Source organism: Zootoca vivipara, chromosome 4 (genome assembly GCF_965207765.1).
Source record: "Zootoca vivipara chromosome 4, rZooViv2.hap1.1, whole genome shotgun sequence".
In the NCBI taxonomy this organism is placed as follows: domain Eukaryota; kingdom Metazoa; phylum Chordata; class Lepidosauria; order Squamata; family Lacertidae; genus Zootoca; species Zootoca vivipara.
The window spans coordinates 38,355,048-38,376,644 of NC_142587.1; the positions used below are offsets into that span (position 1 = coordinate 38,355,048).

The following is a 21,597-nucleotide window of genomic DNA, read 5'->3' on the forward strand; positions in this document are numbered from 1 at the left end:
TTGGCAAAGCCTTTTCATTTATTAAAGCAGTGCTTTTACAAAGAAAGGGCATGAGACTGTACGTTTTAGATGAAAACTTTTTATTGCAGATAAACAGAATGTTTATATATCATGTATATCTCAGAGTAATAAAAATGCAGCTGTACCCATCTACGACACTCTAATAGCTAACTTTGGCTCTAGGCATACTAGAAATATTATTTGGGCTCAATCTGGCAAGCCCACATGATCAGTACTAATGTAGCAAATGGAATAGCAAATGGAATCAGTAAATGCAGTAAAGATCAAGGTGTACAGCTGCAAATATATTTTTTTAAAAGCCAGCCAGCCTGGGTTCTGCTACCCCACGTCATTTGTTTCCAATCTTTGATTTCCAAGTGGTGGCCCTCTCAAATCCATTTCTTGCATTTCTGAAGTCATCAAAGGCTTGTTGAATTTCTTCCTGTGTATTCATCACAAATGGACCTACGATATAGATTGCAAAATTCAGTGTAGTATTTAATTATTCTGGGCTTTAGGCTTTCTGTACATGAATTCGATTTGCATCTCATCCCTTCTCCTCCTTTTGGTCCCCAGATTCATTCCCAAGGGCTCAGCTGTGTTGAAGGTTGGCATAGAGGTTGCCACCACATCAAAGGATTTGCTGAGTGAGCAATTGAGAAAGGATTGCCAAATTGCTCCCTAGCATTTGGCGACAGGTTCTTCTTTTCCCTTCTCCTTCACATTAAAGGGAAATCTTGGGGATTCCACACACGCTGGCTGTGGAAGTGGAAGATCTAACCCTATAAATCAGGAGCAGCTAATCAATACTTTGGGTGCCTCATCTGGCCCCCAACCAAACAATTTTTTTCCTGCCCCCTGCCCCTACTGATTTTGGTCACTGCAACAAAAAGAGGGGGAAATGAGGTAGACATAGCAGAGGTGGATGGGTGGAGCACAGCGCCCTGATGGGATGCAAACAGTCCCCTCCCTGGTCATCAGATTGGTTGGTTGATAAGGCTGTGGGGTGAGAGCACACCCACTGCTTGTATGCAGCCCTTGATGGACTGGCCATGGGTGACTGTGGCCCTGTGACCACAGACTGTTAGCCACCATGCTGTAAACGAAGGAAGAGTTTGCCACGGTTTGCAACTGGTGGAGAGGGCAAAGCAAGGCAGAGGTAGGGACACATTGCTTCCAACTTTCAAGTCTTCTCTAGAACTGTTTCCACAGACACTTGCAGACAAAGACCTGCAGATCCAGGTGAAGCAGAGGGTCCCCTCCCCCTCAGGACACAGCACACACAAGTTTCCAGTCACTTTACACGCGTGTGCATTGAGATCATATGCACTCATACGTCATGTGTTTACTTGAAGGAACGCATGGACTCAACCCGACAAACGTATACACAACATCATTCACACTGTCATACATAACCATCCCCACCCATGCATTTATGTGCCATGTACAGCACTGCATCAATGCAGATGGCTCTAAAGTAAGCAAGTTACTGAAATTCCATGGAAGTAACAGTCTCAGTTCTTCTCCACAAAACCCACCCTCCCCTTCTCACATTTTGCTTGCCAGTAGCTTTGTGCAATGATGGTAAGATATAACAACGTCAATATGACAATTTGAGTCCCTTTGCAAGGAGGTCGGTAACATTTATTTACTTACTCTGCTTTCCAATGTTTATACACTTCTTTTCAAAAATTTATTTACAAATCTCTTAATGCACACTGTAACATGATACATCCTTCAACTGGGGAAATAATCTAAATGATCTGACTGCTCAAACCCCAGCCTGTTTTCCCAAGAGCAAAACACAACTGTAACGTAAGATTCCAAGCAAGGCCTCTCAAATACAATGATTTACAAACAGGGCATATCCCTATAAATACCAGGGGAAGGCCAAAGCGGGAAGTAACTGATGTTCAACTGCAGATTTTTCATCAGTAGGGCGGGGGGAGATATTCCAGAATAAGCACCTGAAGTTGAAGATGAAAATATGTTCTGTTTGCCCCATTTGTTTAAAAAGAGGACGACTTGATAAACAGATATTTACCATGTTGCACTACTGGTTCCTTAATAGGCTCCCCAGCCACCAAGACAAAATGGCTCATTTCAGGATCCTAAAAGAATGAGCAGAAATCATCAATCAGCAGCATATAAATTACATTTTGAGATTAGATACCCAAAGCAGGAGCAAATTACAATACAGTAGATCACAAGAGTGGTGTCTCAGCATACCCTCCAGGTGTCCCGACTTTCCAGGGACAGTCCCAGAATTATGAAAGCCTTCCAAGTTTCTGATTTGATCCTGGAATGTCACTGTTTTCCCCACCGCTGCCAAGCTTGGGGAGAAGGATGAGCTGGCGCTTGTCCCAAGCGATGACCCATGGCCTCTCCATGTGGACTGAACAAATGGTTAGTGGGAAGGCGAATAAACACCATGCAAATCAGGGTGGATATAGTATAACTGCCCCACAAAAAACCAGAATCAATGCTCAATAAAGACCAGGTAGAATCTAACCTGTTGGTAAGTTTTGTGCAAGCAAGTCAGCGTGAAACCCAAATAACCAAGACATCTGGAAGGTCATCTAGCCCTGTGCCTAAAGTGGGATTTGGATCCTATCTAAATACAATATTATGGACCACATGCAAGTTGTTATAAAATATATGGAGAATTTAAACATGTAAACAAAGGGGGCAGTTGTGCGCATTTTGCTTGGTGAGAGCTAAAGGCCAAATACAAATAGACAACGCTTCCCCGCCCAAGATTTTCCACAAGGAAACTTCCCCACCCCAACTCTTGAGCATCCCTCAGCATAACTGGGCTGAACATCTGTTAGAATAGATTCCAGAGAGGTAGCAGAAATAGTCTGTCACAGCAAAAATAAGTTCTCCAGTGCTCCTGAAAGAGTAACAAATTCATTATGACATAAACTTTTGTGGACTAGAGTCCACTTCAATGGTCAGAAAATGATTCAACAGGCTCTTCTGGTGTGTAGGGCCTCCCACTGGAACCTATAGAACTTTTTACTGTGCTGTGGCAGTTCTGCTAAGGATAAAAGAGGCCTCTTAAGAATCCCACTCCTGTGTTATGGCATGTTGTAGCTTTTAAGGTAAACTACCCTGTCAAAGCAGCACTGTCTCTTCAGCAGAGGCTCATAGAATCTGGCTGCACTGAAGATAAATTGCTGGATATTATGTAAGAAAAGAATTGCAACAGACCCTATTGTAGTCTTAGTATTGCAAAACTGTCTTGAGACATAAGGGTGTAGCCTGTACCGAAAAATAAACAAGACTTTTGAATCATGTCAGGTTCAATTTTTCTAGGAAAAGCACAGAAGCAGAAGTGACAATATATTTTTTAAGAAAGCAAATTATAACTTCCTATGATTCCACTCACGAAATAAACCGCTCTTTCCAACAACCTATAACCTATTTTTCCAGCCTGGAGACGATTAAGCATACAAAGAAAAGTTGGATTCAAGGGGCATGCAAAACAAACCATCTTACTCCCCAACATGAATTATACAATGGTTTGGTCTTGGCTCACTGCTTGAGATTTGTCTCTTTGCAATTTGGCAGAAGAAGGAGCCGGATCGCTGCCATTTGAGTTGTATGTCTGCCACGGTGTGTGAATGAGGCCAATGGAAACTGCACACTCCTATATCGGTAATCACTTGAACAGATTGAAGGAGGTGCTTTTGATTCAACTTGATTCAACACAGGAAGCTACCTTCTATTGTCAGAACACAGCACCGGTTACATCAGTGCTGGCGAACCTTTGGTTCTTCAAATGTTGCTGGACTAAAACTCCTTTAACCCTTCAGCCAAGCTAGCTGGAGCGGAAGGAAATTCAGAGCCAATAACATCTAGAGGGCCACTCTCGTGTACAGTGATTTGCAGTGCCTGTCTAGGGTTTCAGACAAGAGTCCTTCCCTGTCCCTACCAGGAAGGGGCCAAGGAAAATTCAGCCTCAGTTCTAGGGGATCTGGGGAGCTCTTTCAGCACATCCAAACATACAATATTGTTGCTGCCTCTGTTCCTTGCTCACTGGTCAAGAGTCCATTGGGCCAGCTCCTTGCTTTGTGTACAGTGATATGTCTAGGAATAAGCCAGGCAGCTACTATGTGCTCAGCAATTCTCAACCTGTTTTGTAAAGATCAGCCACACAATTTCTTTTTTCTGGCTGTTCTTCGAAGACCGCTATATCATAACCAGCATGTGAGAGGCTGCCTGGAGAGCTTAGATATAAAAACTCAGCCCCTCCTATCCTCCAGTGTAGCTGAACTGAATATCTGAAGAGAGAGGTGGGCAAAGAATTGATCTGTATTATAGAAGTCGTCGTCAAGACTTCTGTTAGAAGACACACTGCTATTCAGGGCCACCTTGAGTCAGAATGTATCCCAGAATACACCTCTTTTCCATTGTAGAGAACACCTGAAAGCACTCCGCAAACTGCAGTTTAAGCAGCTTGAAGGGTGTGGGGAGTAAAATACAAAGAGTAAGAATAAATGAAGCCGATGAAATCCAGTTCACTTCCTCACTTAAGAGTCAATGGGCTGTTGCAGAATAATAGCTTCTCAAGAATTGCAACCAAGCAACTGTACACCACATGCAAGCAAAGGACACTTAAACGATTAGCATTGGAAGGGAATGAAGACATGTTCAGCAGCTCTTTTAACACTTTAATTGGGGGTTCTTGCTAAGGCGGTTTATTTGGGATTTATTCTGACCCAGTCTACTATTGTTAAAATCTACTGAAGGCATTCCGGGGGAGACAGATTAGTTGCAGAATACCTTGTTTTCAAACTGAATACAGTCTCCATCGTCCAGCACAGCAGTGTGGTGCGGTTCTATTTTTTGTTGAGCATCAGAAGGACCTGGAAAAAGGTGTTTTTTTCAAGAGGTGATTGTGTAACATTTCCAAATAGGTACTGGCTATTTCACACTATTTCAGAAACATATATGAATAATGAAACCTTTCACGAAAATTTCCAGGCAGACAACTTCATTGCAAGGTAAGACTTACAATGTCCAAGCATGCAATGCTATAACCCAGGCATCCCCAAACTGCGGCCCTCCGGATGTTTTGGCCTACAGCTCCCATGATCCCTAAGAGGACCAGTGGTCAGGGATGATGGGAATTGTAGTCTAAAACATCTGGAGGGCTGAAGTTTGGGGGTGCCTGCTATAACCATTTACCTGAATAAGCCCCACTGAACTTGATGTGTCTTCCCTCCAAGTATAGGATTGTTCTATAAGGGGCATTTACAGTTCTCCCTGCAATATCTGTTTTCTACTTTGAAATAAATGCTTCAGCTGAGATGGCTCAGCCAAAGCATGAGACTCAATCTCAGGGTTCGAGCCCCACATGGGGTAAAAAATCCCTGCATTGCAGGGGATTGGACTAGATGAGCTTCACGGTCCCTTCCAACTCTGATTCTGTGAAAGGATATCTAGCATCACTATGGTCCTCTGCAGGTACAGTAACCGCTTCATTACCCAACAAACAAAGCTTTCTCCAACCTGTGGCAACTAAGGTGGCTCATTTGTGCCACGAGGACCCTCAACAAGGGTCAACCACAGATTTATTGTTTATAGATAGGTGGGCTCATAGGCAGAGCAGCAATCTCTAGGAAATACTGTGCAGAGACCGTAGCAGGCTTTATAGACCATAAACCAATAGGAAGCCACCTGCTAATCTTTAAAAGCAGCAATTTTTACAGAGCAAGCAAATGCTGCCTGTTTTACATTTACAACAGTCTGAATACCATTTCACCCCTAAAAACAGATCATACTAGCTTTTGAAAATAAAAAAATGGTTCTCAAAAACAGAAGCAGTTTCCAGTAATCTAAACAGGGTGGAGTCAACAAGCAACTTACCAACATATACATTACCAAAGAGCGTGTAAATAAACGCTGTCCAACCTGAAATGTAAAAGGGCAAAATATTGTCAAATACATAGACAGTTTAAACATACAGAGGCCTGTATTGGGCCATGCAAGGTTGTAATTTGCAAGGTGTAAAGGTTCCATTTTTGAACCATATTTTACTTATTTTCAGATGTAACATAACTAATGAAACAACATTATTACCAAGCTACGACACCTCCCCAAAGTAGAGACACATGCACTACTGCAAAATACATTGGACTTTCCAATGTATTCATCAACTGCTCTATTTAACAACAGGATAAATAATTAAGTTATTGCATTTTAAGAGGCTTACTGGGAGGCAACTTATTTTTATTTAAAAAAATATTAAATTTTCTATTTTACAATCTCAAATAAACATTTTGCAAACTTTAAAATATCCAATGGCTTCCCTTCTTCTCTTCCCATGGTTCATTTTACATATCATACATCTCTGTATATTTTACTATAACCATTCAAATCAGTTTTCCACTTTTACATCCATCAAAAATTATTTACTCTGTTGAATTTATCTTAATGCTGCCAGCATTTTCAGCTGTATATTTCGGCTGAAAACTTTCCATATATTCAATAAATGTTTTCCAGTCTTCTTCAAATGCATGTTCTTCTTGCTCTCTTTTTCTATGTGTTAAATCCACAAGTTGTGCCTATTCTGTCAACTCAAGTTGCCAATCCTCTTTAGTTAGGACCTCGCTCACTTTCCTTTGGGGCTAACAAAACACAGGTCGCAGTTGTTGAATACATAAATAACCTTTTCTGACACCAGAGAATTTCAGTATGGGTTATCCCCAACAAAAACGACTCTGTTTTTTTTTGGGGGGGGGAGGGAGGAGTCAAACTTTTTTTCAATTTATTATAAATCATTTCCCAATACATTTTTACCTTTTTACACTGGGAGACAATTTAAGACCTGTAGGTCACCTCCAGCCCACTAAGGCCTCTCCAACAGACTGCTTAGCCTTCTACTACTGTCGTGTGACCATTTATCCTTCAGCTGCAGTTCTGTGGGAAGGAGACACAAAATGGACCTTTTCTTGGGAAAGGCATTTAACTGGTGGGCCCAGTCCATTGTTTGGTGGTTTGCTCCTTCTTAGCCCAGTTGTAAATATTTTTTGCTCAGATGCAAATCCTACTTGGTTTGATGGGAATTGTTTGCTTAAAAAGTACACAATGATGCAGTCACCAGAACACCAGCTAGATCAGGCATCCCCAAACTTCGGCCCTCCATATGTTTTGGACTACAATTCCCATCATCCCTGACCACTGGTCCTCTTAGCTAGGGATCATGGGAGTTGTAGGCCAAAACATCTGGAGGGCCGCAGTTTGGGGATGCCTGAGCTAGATGAAATCCTTATTTGCAAAACCTAACCACCAGCTCTGTTTCTTCCAAGCTCAATGCCTGGCATTTTGACATGGATGAAAAAAATATTGCCATGTAACCTGATTAAAACTGTGCTCTCTTTATCCCAGTTGGCACCTGCATTGGGTCTGAATTGGTTTTATCTATGCACTGCTGCTTTAAACTGCTTTTTAAAACATATAATCGTTTTTTAATTGGTTTTTCATATGCAACTGTTCTACCTGCTTCATAAATGTTTTATTATACAGTGGTACCTCGGTTTACGAACACCTCGGGTTACGAACTTTCGGTTTGCGAACGATCGAAACCCGGAAGTAAGTAACCCGAGGTTTCCGAGGCCACGGAAGCGCTCCGGTCTTACCTCACGGGTAGAAAAGGGCTCCCAGCAGCAGCAGCAACAGCGGCTGCGGAGGAGGAGGCAGGTGGACGACTTCGGCGTCGCGCTCCTGCGACGTCTCTCCACCTTCTCCGTCGCGTTCCTGGACGGCGCGACCTCCAGGAGCGCAACGGCGAAGGTGGAGAGACGTCGCAGGAGCGTGACTGCGAAGGCCCGGCTTCGCTTCTCTCAACCCCTCCGCGAGGCCGGGACTTCGCAGTCGCGCTCCTTCGACGTCTCTCCACCTTCGCGCCGTCCAGGAACGCGACGGAGAAGGTGGAGAGACGTCGCAGGAGCGCGACGGCGAAGGCCCAGCCTCGCGGAGGAGTCGAGAGAAGCGAAGCCGGACCTTCACCGTTGCGCCCCTGCGGGGTGGAGAGAGACGTCGGCACAGGGTCAAGAGAAGCAGCCGACGACGAGCCACCCCGCGAGCCACCGCGAGCCACCCCGGCCAGTCCTGGCGCCTGGTGGTGGCGGCTGCTCTGAGAAGGAGGAAGGTCGCCCGCCAGCACCGCGGAGCGAGAGGGACGGAGAGCCGCAGCCGCCGCCGCGGCGCAATGAAACGACTCAACAAGCCTCTCGCCGCTTGCCAAGCAGGGGAGAAGCTGTGTTATGCAGGGGCTGCGGGAGCTGCAGCAGGGGTCTCCACCATGAAGCGGCTCGGGAGTCTCCACCTGCCTCCTCCTCCGCAGCCGCTGTTGCTGCTGCTGCTGGGAGCCCTTTTCTACCCGCGAGGTAAGAGCTTCCGAAGGGAAAACCCCCCCCTCCGGTTTTCAGCCTCCTTAAATGAGCACAGCGCAGCGTTTCCCATTGTCAGGAATGGATTAATCCACTTTCCATGACTTTCAATGGGAAAGTTTGCTTCGGTTTATGAACACTTCGGTTTATGAACAGACTTCCGGAACCAATTGTGTTCGTAAACCGAGGTTCCACTGTACTGTCAATTGCTTTGGGAGGCCTCAAGGGAAACAATTCATAACATAAATAAACGGCGCTCATCTTTTTGTTAAGACATTACTGCTTAGTCTGCAACCGTTAGTAAATGTGTTCTTTTAAATGCAGATGCACCTCTGAAATAACCACATGGATTTCAGCCACAGCAATTCTACTTTCAAGGTTATATCTTTCTCATTCTCTGGGCACATATCCCAGAACAAGCAGCAAGCCCCATCATTTAGACACGAAAATCCCGACACATTAAGCTCCAGTTAAATGACCACAATTTTTATCCATAAATAGACACAGATTGGAAGGTAGCCTTAGAAAGTCAAATTTTGCGGCTATATAGTTATGCTTAAGACGTGAAGTCAAACAGTGGGCCAATAACTTATTTTGTGGCATGGATAGATTGTACAGCAGCCATTCCAAACCAGTCCCCTTTATTTCTCTGCTTCTTGGGGTGAGTGGTGATACTTATATACCTAAAACTGGCTACACAAGCATCCAGAGGCTCAGGGGAACACCAGGAATTGCAGGAGAAACAAAACTAAAACATGTTAACACACAAAGGACACATACTCCCTTCCAAAGGCTGAAACACAACTGCACATGTGTGCAGGACCTGTCTGATTCATCCACGTCTGTTGCCATTAAAAATAGGTTTGAAGTAGGGCTTGTGTGATAAGTTTCCATTGCCCAGGCTCCTGGCTGTATCTGCTAGGAGGACAATGAGTTTGGGGTGAGGGGAGAGAAGGAGGAGGAGGAGGAGGAGGAGGAGGAGGAGGAGGAGGAGGAGGAGGAGGAGAGTTTGGACTTGATATCCCACCTTTCACTCCCCTTAAGGAGTCTCAAAGTGGCTAACAATCTCCTTTCCCTTCCTCCTCCACAACAAACACTCTGTGAGGTGAGTGAGGCTGAGAGACTTCAGAGGGGTGTGACTAGCCTAAGGTCACCTAGCAGCTGCATGTGGAGGAGCGGGGAAGCGAACCCAGTTCACCAGATTACAAGTCCACCGCTCTTAACCACTACTATTAATAGTGATTTACTTGAACTCAGGATATAGTTCAAAAGATAGTAAATGTGTATTTATTCATATATTTATGTGTCAGCTCCTTAACTGTTCAGTGGCTATTAGTATATTGCTTTAAAAGGCCAGAGTTTACATAAATTTGTTTACATACAAAACACAAATGTGCAGAAACAAACATCCATCTCTCACAGAAATAACTGGAAAATCTTATGGAGCGAATTTGCAACTAAGTCTTTGCCCATTACCTAAGAGACAAACATGTGTGGCAAACGCCAAGGGATTTTGCAACTCCAGATCCTGAGCTCATTTAATAACAACTATATATATATGAATAAAGATTGCCAAGGTTATATATATAACCTTGGCAATCTTTATTCAAATGAGCCTTACCAAAGTCAGGATAGCATATGTAGCAAGATAAGCGTGTGCATAAGTTTTTTGGATCCAAACTTGGATTCTTTGCAACTGAGGCAGAGAATTTACAATACATAAAAATCTTACTGACTGACCTCAGTTATCTAGCCAGCAGCCATCTGTTTTCTGCAAGAACTGGGGCTGAACTACGTGTTCATGGGATTGGATTGTCTGCCATTCTGTCTTTAAATGAAATTAAGCCACGAGAGGCTACCAATCTGATTAGAGCAATGGAAATGTGCCTTTTTCGTTCTCCCCACCTCACCCCAATTTCCCCAGTCAGTTGCCCCTAAAGGGTATTGCACTTTTTACCTCACTTGGCAACCCACAATTTGAGAGTATAATTTAGATCGGGAGAGAAAAGGTAAAAAAATAAATAAATCTCCCATTCTCCAACTGCTCTAATCAAATTGGAATGAATTAACGGCTGCATTAATAAAAACAGGTCACAGATTTCCCACATACCAAACACTTTGACCCTAAATCAGTGGAACAGATATTTTTCCTACAAGAATGAAAGTGAAGCCATTAACTTGTGAAAGAGCTACCGGGCAAGTGGTGGGCAATGTGTGTAGCCACGGGTCCAGAGCATTTGCCTATTTCACTATCATTCTACTCACTCAGTCCTCTTTCCTTACATGATTCACGATGCGCAAAGCGAAGGGTGTTGGCTGTGCTTGCTGCCCTCCTTCCTCTGCTTCTGCCCCTGTCATGCGGCCCGGCGGCCCTCTACACATTAGAGGAAATGGTCTGGAATGGGGGGGGGGGTGCTCTACGTCTGGAGGCTCCCCACACAATTCAAAAACCAGAAACCACACAGGGAGAGCAGGCTGCTGGCTTCAGACCTCACCCCGCAGAAATCTGTGTTTCCTTCCCCTCATGAGATGGTGACCACATGATGGAAAAATGACTGAACAGGGCTTCCAGGTGGGAAGCCATGCACCACATGCACCAGCACAACAGATGTCTGTGTGCACAAGAGAGATTCCTCTCCTGTCCTCTTCAGTCCCCACACCCAACCCCCAAATTGGCTCCAGAGGGTTGGGGATTTAAAGTGTGTGCAGAGGGAGGCAAGGGACCAGAGGCCCTGCTGCACCAGTGAGATCACACCACTGTAGCAATTAAGTCTTTCAAGTCTGACTATGTACCATACCTCTGAAGGGATTTGGCAATCCATGTGGGGGGGAAAGTGCTATGCGCAGAACAGACCCTCAGATATTTCGCCGTGTAAAAAGGCCCAAGCCACACAACCAAAAATGGGAATGGAAGTTAAGCCCACGCTAGGAACTCATCCCATCAACATGACACCATTAACGAGATTCAAGCATCACCATTTAAGCTGCTCCAAATTCCGTTTTTGACGAGATGAAGGAAACGTTTCCTACCTTTGGGAACAGCCTGGGTGTGTTTCGCTCCTTTGTCTAGCTTGAAATCCAGATACAGCGTCGGAGTGCGGGTATACACCTTAGACTGAACAGCAACAAGGAAAATTTACATCTCAGGAGGAGGAAAATCAGCATAGAGCACATCAAAACAAAGAGGGAGTTCACCAGCAATGCATTACGATGGTGGATAAGGCTATCAGTTGTAAATGGTCATGATGACTACTTCTAGAACAGTAGCAGCCCTATACACGTCTGCTCAGAAATAACTGTCTGCCACTGAGTTAATTTTACGCAAGGGCCTGTAGATTGTGCATATTTATATATATTTTAGTCCACTCTTCAAACAATTAGAATCCACCTCAGCACAAAAAGAATATTTGAGAGGCCATTTTTATGCTAGCCACAAACCCTAAAGAAATTGCATGGAGTCAGAACAACAAACAAATGGTAAGGAAGTAAAAACAAAAAAAGAGATGGATATTTACATTCAAGAACAAATGGGTTTTTTTGGGGGGGGGGGAGACCTCCTGCTAGCCTCAGTTCTGAAATTCAAAATTCCCACTTCCACCCCATGTCCAGGGAGGTGACATAGAAAAGTGTAATGTATGAGCAAGATTCACGGTCTCCCATTCAAATAGACACCATATTTGGACTGTTGCCTTCAAAGAAAATTGTCTCCAGGGGAGACAAAAATTGCATGAGCTCCAAATGCTCGTGTGTAATTTTCCCCACAAGATGTTTGAATCCCAAAATGCATAGCCCCTTGCATATGCGGTGGGCAGATCGGAAATAGTGCAGGCTGTTTGCGACTTTCAAAGTTGTGTAGAAGATAGAATTTCAGCTTGCCATTGCAAGCTAAGCTTGCTGAAATTCCCTCTTCTACACTACTATGAGAAGAACAGGAGGCCTCTCTTCTTTAGTAATAAACAATAATAAAAATAATTTATTATTTATACCCCACCCATCTGGCTAGGTTTCCCCAGCCACTCTGGGCGGCTCCCAACAGAATATTAAAAACACGATAAAAGATCAGACATTAAAAACTTCCCTAAACAGGGCTGCCTTCAGATGTCTTCTAAAAGTCAGGAAGTTGTTTATTTCCTTAATGGGAGGGTGTTCCACAAGGTGGGCACCACTACTGAGAAGGCCCTCTGCCTGGTTCCCTGTAACCTCACATCTCGCAGTGAGGGAACCGCCAGAAGGCCCTCGGCGCTGGACCTCAGTGTCCAGGCAGAACGATGGAGGTGGAGACGCTCCTTCAGGTATACTGGGCCGAGGCCGTCTAGGGCTTTAACACTTTGAATTGTGCTCAGAAACGTACTGGGAGACAATGTAGGTCTTTCAGCATCAGTGGCTACCTTGCCTGCATTTAACCTAGAACTGGGATTGGGAAACTGTGGCCCTCCAGATGTGGCTGAACTTCAACTCCCATCAGACTCGGCCAACAAGGGCCGATGGGAGCTGGTGTCCAACTACATTGGGATGCCCAGAGATTTTCCATCACTGACCTAGAAGCTGAGAAGCCAAGTACTGTGAAGTCTCAAGGGAATGTTGAAGAATCGTAAAGCAGAGGAAGATTCTTTATATGGATAGGTAGCACTGATTAAACCATTTTTAGGATGGGTGGGCGCTTTCTGCACCATACACGTTTGTACTTCAGCAGACTTTATCGTACCATCTTATTACTCCTATTGGAACAGGTTCAGGTATGTACATTTCTCTTGGTCCATATGACAAACATGGCATTTTCTCCCGACTTTCTGATAAAGATCTGCAGGATTTAGAGAGCACTTCGTTTAGTTCTTCTGCAGATAGTTTTTAAAAGATTTGCTATGCTGTCAAGCTCGTGGCTTAATGAAGAAAGACTTCACTGAAGAGAGAAGAGGGAAATAAAGAAAGGAATACTCAGTGCGACAGCTCTGAAAAAAGCAAAAACTATGGATTAGGAAAGAGACTGAAAACAGAATTGCCAGCATTTTGAATGTGGCCTAAATTTCAGGTCATTCTATCTCAAAAAGATAAAAATAATTCCTTCCAGTAGCACCTTAGAGAGCAAGTAAGTTTGTCATTGGTATGAGCTTTCGTGTGCATGCACACTTCGTCAGATACTGGAAAACTAGAATTCTTCAGAGCTGGAAAACTAGAATTGGAAGAGAGCAGCCAACTTAATTGGGGAATATACGAAAGGAAGTACTTTTTCACCCAAATTATAGAATTGGCTGCCATAAAATGTAATGATAGCCAATAGTTTGTCTAATCCAGTTTAAAACTTGTCAAACTCATGAAAGATAAATAAACTAATGGCTACTAACCCTGAGGTAACTGCAGAACCAATAAGCAATGCAATTAATTTTAACATTTTAAAATATTATATGGAAATATTATACTTTTGTGTGTGCAAGTCAGTCCTATGGGGCATGTCTGGAGAAAATGAATTTCCTCTAAACAAATTTAATAGGCAAAGTGAGCACAAAGCTATTTCTTTCTCTGTCTTTGCCAGTGTTTTAGTAACCTAATCCTCCAAACCCACACAGACTCCATGGGGCTCAGCAGGGATACCAGGGATTAATTTAGCAAAGAGAGTAACCTCTCACCCCTGGAGGTGCTCCTTTTGGGCAAGACCTGCATTTCAATCATGGACTAACGCAAGAGGTCTTCAGACATTGCAGTCAGCATTCTTAAAATGAGACATGAGAACCAAGATATATTCCAAGGCAATGTAAACAAAATCTAGAAATATCTCTGTTCTACAATCATCTTTGTTGTTGTTGTTTAGTCGTGTCCGACTCTTCGTGACCCCATGGACCATCATCTTTTCCTTCCAGTCTTGTCCCCATGGACATCTTTTCCTTTCCTTCTTGTCGCCACGGACAATCATCTTTACAACTAACAATTTCCATGTAATTCATACTACTATGGTGTGCCTGATACCAACAACGATTTCTTATATGACAAGAATGTAAGATCAGCCCACACTTAAGGTCTTTCTAGCCAGTTCTCCCAGTGGTCAACCTGTTGCCTACAGGAAGCCCACAAGGAAATGAGAGCAAAAGACCTCTCCTGCTTGTTGTCCTCAGAGACATTCCACCTCCAATTCTGGAGCTAATACAGCTCTCTTGGCTAGTAGCCACCAATAGCCTTATTCCGCATGAATCTGTCTAATCTCCTTTTAATGTTGTCCAAGCTGGCTGCCATCATTACATCTTGTGGCAGCATAGTTTAGGTATGTGCTGTGTGAAGTCCTTCCTCTTATCTATACCGAATCTCCCAACTATCAACTTTATTGGATGCTCCAATTCTGGACTTACGAGAGAAGAACAACATCCTCTCGCAATCCCCTTTGCCACATTTTCCCAAAGAATTTCCTACATTGCCATCACTCAGATGCCAGGGATTTTGATTATAAGAATTGGTAAAAAGCCCTTTATGACTACGTGTGTAGACATGCCCTAAAGGCATCAGATGAAAAGTAAATTAATGAAACACAAACTGCATTGTCCAATGATGATGGCTTCCAATTATTTTACAAGATCCCCCAAGACCTCTCCTGCTTGTTGAACCTGCCCTGTGAACCTATACTAAACAAGAGTTCATACAACCCAATCCATGTTGCCTTCACATTATTCTTAAAAAAAGAAACAGGAAAACCAGTTCCCCTCAAACATGAAATTTCAAGCAGTCTTGTACCGGAGTCAACGTACAAATTGCAATCTTGGGTCAGGAAATGAATCAGAAGTGGAAATGCATCACGTTGAATTTTTTAAAGGGTGCCTTCCGGAAGGCAAAAAGAGGCATTAAATCAAAAATGCCTTTTAAAGCAACACTGCAAAGTACTTATGGAAAGATTTGAAGCCACATGTTGAAAGAATTTATGACTACTGTGGTATGCAAACCCCACTTTGGCTCATCTTGCCTACATCCCCCCCCAGTTATTCATGGTAATAAGCCACTAGCATTAAAATGGTTCAACAAAGCATCTTCAACACGCAGAAAGAGAATTTATGACTGATCTGAAGGTGATGGCTTTTTTTGTCTGTTATACCTGCACTAGAAAGGGCAGCAACTTCCCACTGGTATGGTCACAATTTCATTAGGCCATGCAGCTTACATGTGGCATTGATTTGTCTTCATAATGAATAGCACGTTTGCTAATAAAAACAATGGGAGGAATGCTAGAAGGTGGTAAAATTAAAGACATGCAATTGGAAAAGCTTCAGAAAAAGTATGCAATGTAAAGTCATCCCTTGAGTTTGCAAACAACATTTACTGTAACTGCAGGCATTATCAGTCTGTATTCACAGATATATAAAAGGGACCCCCAAGGCACATCTAGTCCAGCCCCCCCCCCACAATGCAAAAATTACAGCTAAAGAATTCCACACAAGTCTAAGCAGGTATTATATTGAAAACAAGTAACTCAAAGTATGACCCTGTGATGACCGTAAACATATTTGCTGCTGTATTCAGTGTTGACATTTGTGCAGAAGGGGTTTGTGCCGGTGGCAATGCGGTGATGAAGCTTCTGAGATTAATTGGCTGAACTGATGAGACAATGTGAAATGTTCCCATTGGTGAAGCACTAGAAACTGGAGTAATGAGCAGCAGCTGGCTTTCTTTCACAATGGAAGCAGCTTCTAAAATCACTGTTTAAGGTGGAAAGCAAAGTAGAGATTCTTTCATTCCTCCGTCAGAGCTAATGTGTAAAGATAGACCATGAAGCCTACCTTATGCCCCCAGTTTATCTGCCATCAGAGTATAATATTTCTGCCATGCCAAATCCTATCTGTCAACGCTGTCTTGGCAGAGTTTTGGGTATATCCTATCCAAAGCCCTTGAATCATGCCTGCATAACTGGCTAACCCACCAAGTCTAACACAGCCCATCATCTAGAGCTGTGGCTCACCTGTGGCTGGATGAGCCTTTCTTAACTTATCTGTTTGAGACTATAAAAGACAACTAATAACAACAAACCCCACATGGCTCATGGATTGTGTTCAGTCTGATGGATCACAAAATTGAGCACAATGAATTAGTTGCTGTGACAACGGTGCTTTTAGTATGGGCTCATGGAACATGCTACAAATAGTATTTAACATGCACAAAGCGGTTTAAGTATTTCCTTAATGGGTGTTATTTACCCCAGGAACTTACAAATACTGATCTAATACAGTGGTACCTCTGGTTACGAACTTAATTCGTTCCGGAGGTCCGTTCTTAACCCGAAACCATTCTTAACCTGAAGTTCTTAACTTTAGCTAATGGGGCCTCCCGCTGCCACCATGCCGCCAGTGTGCAATTTCTGTTCTCATCCTGAGGTAATGTTCTTAACGCAAGGTACTACTTCCGGGGTTAGGGTTAGAGTCTGTAACCCAAAGTGTTTGTAACCCGAAGTACCACTGTATAGTAAAATGAAGCTTGCTAGCTAGAGCGATCGTTTTTTCTGAAGTCCAACTTTAAACATACTGTCTCTTTGGTGTAGAATATTAGTTTTCAGGCAATTCGGGATTAACTGAACCACAGTCAAGTGCTCACCCAGGGGCTCTCTATTTTAATTGGCTCCTCACTCAGTTCACACAGCTACAGTAGCCGTTCCCAGAATTCATTGCTGCTGGACATGCCCATGAGCATCTAAAGCCAAGTGCTGACATCCTAGGTGGGCATGCTGAGTCTGCAGAAAATTTCATCCAAGTAGGCACCTGCCACACCCCTTTGTATCTGAAACTTCGTACCAAACTTCTGATCAACTGCCTCCACCCACAAGTAGGGCATCATCCAGCTGTTAAGCTGCCAATGGTAGGTTGAAAATAGGATGCAGATTGTTTCAGTGCTTTAGGTTTGCAAATAGCCAAAGCTTTCATTTCCTCATGCAACTTTTTTGAGTTCTTCCATCTGGAAGACTTTCAGCAATTGTTTAAGCAATGAAAAATGCAGTGCAGGTAATAAATGTAAAAACAGTGTAATGTGTCTCTCTGGTATAGCGTGTCTACATAAATTATTTTAAAGCACCACAGAATGTGTGTATTTTCTTCATCTTGCCAGGTAATATATCAGACTGATAAAACGGCTACACTCCTCCTAGACGTACCAGACTATGCTTTGAAAATTGTGGTCCAGGAGGAATCTGGCCCGACTGGGGCATTTTACACAGCTTCAGCCACAGAAAAAGAGCATCACCTAAGAAGTTGTGCTGTTAACTGTTGGGAAAACCTTGGCCAACCTGTTCAGATACGAGGCTGAATTATTGGGAAATAAAAATTATACAGACTCTGGGTTGGGTGGCTGATTAAAAAAGGATGCCTTGCGGGAGGAGAAACCAGATTATACATTATTTTATTTGTACCCCGCCCATCTGACTGGGTTGCCATATACAAACACATAATAAAACATTAAACATTAAAAACTTCCCTATACAGGTCTGCCTTCAGGTGTCTTCTAAAGGTTGTATAGTTACAACCTTGACATCTGAAGAGATGGCGTTCCGCAGGGTAGGCGCCACTGCCAAGAAGGCCCTCTGCCTGCTTCCCTGTAACCTCACTTCTCACAGTGAGGGAACTGCCAGTTCCATGGCGGAATGTTTTAAGGATACAGGAAAACATAGGTCTCCTGGGCCAAACCATTGACTCTAGGCTGGTGGGGTTTCAAGACAGGGGAAGTTAGCCTGGAAGTGCCGGTCACTGAGCAAAGCAGATGGCTCTTCCCCATATTGAATCTCCCACTCTAGCCTTGCTTTGACAATGTTCTTACTAGAATTCTCACCCAACGCCACAAGTGAAATGAGAAATGAGGCTGAGTGGCCTCTAAGCTAACAGTGGGCTAGGGAGGAATGCCTGGGCAAGACGGCCCATCTGCTGCTCTGCTTCTGCACAGGCAAGGGCTCAGTTAATAAAACAAAGAAGTGGAATGTAGAGGCAGAGCCCAGGGGTCAGGGGTCAGCTCTGAAAGTGTGGGGTGGGCTTAAGTGTTCTGTGTGGGGCCAGCTGGAACTGGCTTAGCAAGCTGCGTGGCTTGTTTTCCCTCTGTAACCTTTCCTGATTGGAAGTGGCTGTTGGTTCACTGCAAGAACAAAGGCGTCCGGCTTCCTTTGCGAGCCACATTCCAGTATATCACCAAGGCATGCCTCGACAGTATATAGGATGAGGCTTGCTCACTTATTTTATGTGCTTCTTGATGGGTCGCAGCAAGGCAGCTTGTTAAAAAGGGGGGGGGGGACCCAATAAAATGCTTGCTTGAAATACCAAGATTACGACCCTTGAGACTCAACCTCCTCCAACAAGGCTCCGGCTCCTTTTCTCCCTTGCCGTAAGAACAAACCACGGCTCGACTATCCAGGCAGATTTAAACAACTGCTTCCTGAAAGTGAGATGCTATTAGTAATAATTCATACATCTCACAGCATCTCACTGGCAGTAGAAACAGTTTCCAGAAAGGTAAGCATAAGGGATAATATCCCATACAATTATATCCTCTTAAAACTAAAGGCCCCTACAAATGGCAGATGTATCACGACTGGCATGCTTGTTTTGCACTTGTCTGACCCTGAGGGTTTACATAATTAACTAGCTGAAACATGTAACTTCAGTGAATTGGAATTTTAAGCATATGACAGGTTGAGGGGATACATACAGCCAGAAAACGTTTGCTAAAGACACTGGCGGTGCCTGTAGTCTCCACCCCCATCGTTCAGACACTGAAGCCCAGTACCAAAGGCCTTCTAGCGGTTCCCTCACTGCGAGAAGTGAGCTTACAGGGAACCAGGCAGAGGGTCTTCTCAGTAGTGGTGCCCGACCTGTGGAATGCCCTCCCAGCAGATGTCAAGGAAATAAACAATTATATGACTTTTAGAAGACATCTGAAGGCAGCCCTGTTTAGGGAAGCTTTTAGTGTTTGATCTTTTATCGTGTTTTTGATATTCTGTTGGGAGCTGCCCAGAGTGGCTGGGGAAACCCAGCCAGATGGGCAGGGTATAAATAATTTTATTATTATTATCTAGCATATGTCTTGGTTAGTCATCCCCAACCTGGTGCTCTCCTGAGGTCATTGGACTCCAACTCCCATCACCCCAAACCATTGGCCATACTGGCCAGGTCTGATGGGCCTTGTAGTCCAAAATTTCATGTGGTTTGGGAAGGTTGTACAGTACACATCTCTTTGTGGCAGCAAGGCTCCATTGAAGGAGCACCGTGTGGGAATTCCCCTCAAATCGCCATCGTGAGCAATTCTTTCCAGCCAGCGGCTCTGTTTGGGAGGTGGAGGGAGAGCACAGCTCCCTCCACTACTGAGCTGGCTACAGGCCTTTCATGCAAACAAATCTAAGCACATAGGTCACAGAGTTTCTTTACAAGCAGATCCTTTTGTACATAAGGGCTCTTTCCATTCCACTTTTTCCTTGCCAACAGATTAGCTTTCCAAGGATGTACAGTAGCGTGGACTCCTCCCCCAATAGCATGTGGACTATATATACACAAGGAGTACACAGGAACTTGCCCCGTAATCTTACTGCTCCTTATCAGAGAAGGAAAAGTCACTCACAAATACCCTCAATGCGCCCTGCCTTGGCTTTACCTTCCCCTCCCCGCTCCCGAAGGTATAGTAAAGACAAGGGACACACTTTTTAAAAGGCTGCAGCTTGCGCTAAGCCATAAGATAACAATCAGAACTGTTCACAGTTGTTTTTTAAAAAGAGCTCTCTTTTCGCTAGTTTGTCGGCAAATGTGTTTACCTTTACGCCCAGCGCCTCTCCTGAAATGACAGACACACTCACACCGTTCTGTGAAGGCTTGGGGACTTCTTCCTTTTTGAGTTCTTGGTATTGGGGTTCAATCATTTTCTCAGAGCTTCTCAGGTTGACCCAAAGCTGCAGGCCATGGGCTGGCTCCTCAGTGCAAGGCATCTCCGCATGGAGAATGCCACGGCCGGCTGTCATCCACTATATACCAAAAGGTAAAGGAGAAGGTGAGAGAATTGAAACATTTTTCTTGGAACCTTCTACCATATGTGGTGGACATGTCCAGAGATGAGAAAGTTCTGGGACATGATCCATGAAGAAATAAAAAAGTTACTAAGAACTTCACATAGCAAAAGACCAGAAACATACCTTTTGGGAATATTGAATAGTGATATATCTAGAGAAAATATTAAATTCTTTCTGTACGTGACATCTGCGGCGAGAATCCTGGTGGCTAAGTACTGGAAGGGTAACCAGGTACCGACCAAAGAGGAATGGTTATGTAAATATTTGGAACTGGCCAAATTGACGGATATAATAAGAGTAAAGCCAATGAATACTGTCAAGAAGGAATGGAAGTGCTTGAATGATTATTTAGAAAGACAGGGCTCCAATGTAAAAATTTGGCTGTGTCTAGAATGACCTCCTGAATGGAAAAGGGGAAGCGTATATATTTACATATCTATATATTCAGATGAAAATAATACTGAAATACAGATAAAATGTGAAATGTGAAAGGGAAGTGTTGTGAGAGTGATGGAAGTCTATTACTGTACTACTATTATTTTGTAAAATAGTGTTTATTGTATTGAAATATTATACTTTTCTTTATTCTTTTACTGTCTACTTTTCTTCGCATTTTTTTTCTTTTTCTTTATATTATTCTTTATGTAAGGCTGGGTATTGATGTATTTACTTTGCAATAAAATGTCTTTTTAAAAAAGAAACATTTTGGTTTGCAGAAGCTGAAGTGAAGCATAAACTCAATTCCTAGTCCCCGCCCCCAAATTGCACACACGATCCAGTGTTTTGCTCAAAGCTGGCAACTCCACCTTGCATTATTTAGCCAAAGCGCAACAAAATGCAAAAATACAGGTCTAATAATTTGTTATGCTATTTGCTAAAAATAATCCATGAGTTTTAAACACTTAGGAAACAAAAGGTTTCAAGGCAGATTGTGGTATGATGGGAATTGACCCAGAATGTAAATATCCTAGGGCTTCAATAATCCTATGCACGCTTACCTGGGGGTAAGGCCCCATTGAACTTCATGGGGTGTATGTCTAAATCAAGGTTTCCCAAACTTGGGTCTCCAGCTCTTTTTTTGGACTACAACTCCCATCATCCCTAGCTAGCAGGGCCAGTGGTGAGGGATGATGGGAATTGTAGTCCAAAAACAGCTGGAGAGCCAAGTTTGGGAAACCCTGGTCTAAATAGACATGC

The 21,597-nt window shown here is 43.6% G+C and overlaps 1 protein-coding gene across 11 annotated transcripts in view; it reads right to left on the reverse strand.

The window, feature by feature from the left end:
• Positions 1 to 63: 63 nt before the first annotated feature.
• Positions 64 to 21,597, reverse strand: part of PIR (pirin) — a 32,636-nt gene continuing 11,102 nt past the window's right edge. For all 11 annotated transcript variants that reach the window (XM_060273509.2, XM_060273507.2, XM_088667746.1 and 8 more), the window contains 6 exons: positions 20,149 to 20,355; positions 11,430 to 11,514; positions 5,875 to 5,919; positions 4,789 to 4,871; positions 2,045 to 2,111; positions 64 to 465 (listed from right to left, as the gene is read on the reverse strand). In XM_060273509.2, coding sequence (XP_060129492.1) covers positions 350 to 465; positions 2,045 to 2,111; positions 4,789 to 4,871; positions 5,875 to 5,919; positions 11,430 to 11,514; positions 20,149 to 20,355 — 603 coding nt within the window. In that variant the 3' untranslated portion in view covers positions 64 to 349. The remainder of the gene's footprint in view (positions 466 to 2,044; positions 2,112 to 4,788; positions 4,872 to 5,874; positions 5,920 to 11,429; positions 11,515 to 20,148; positions 20,356 to 21,597) is intronic.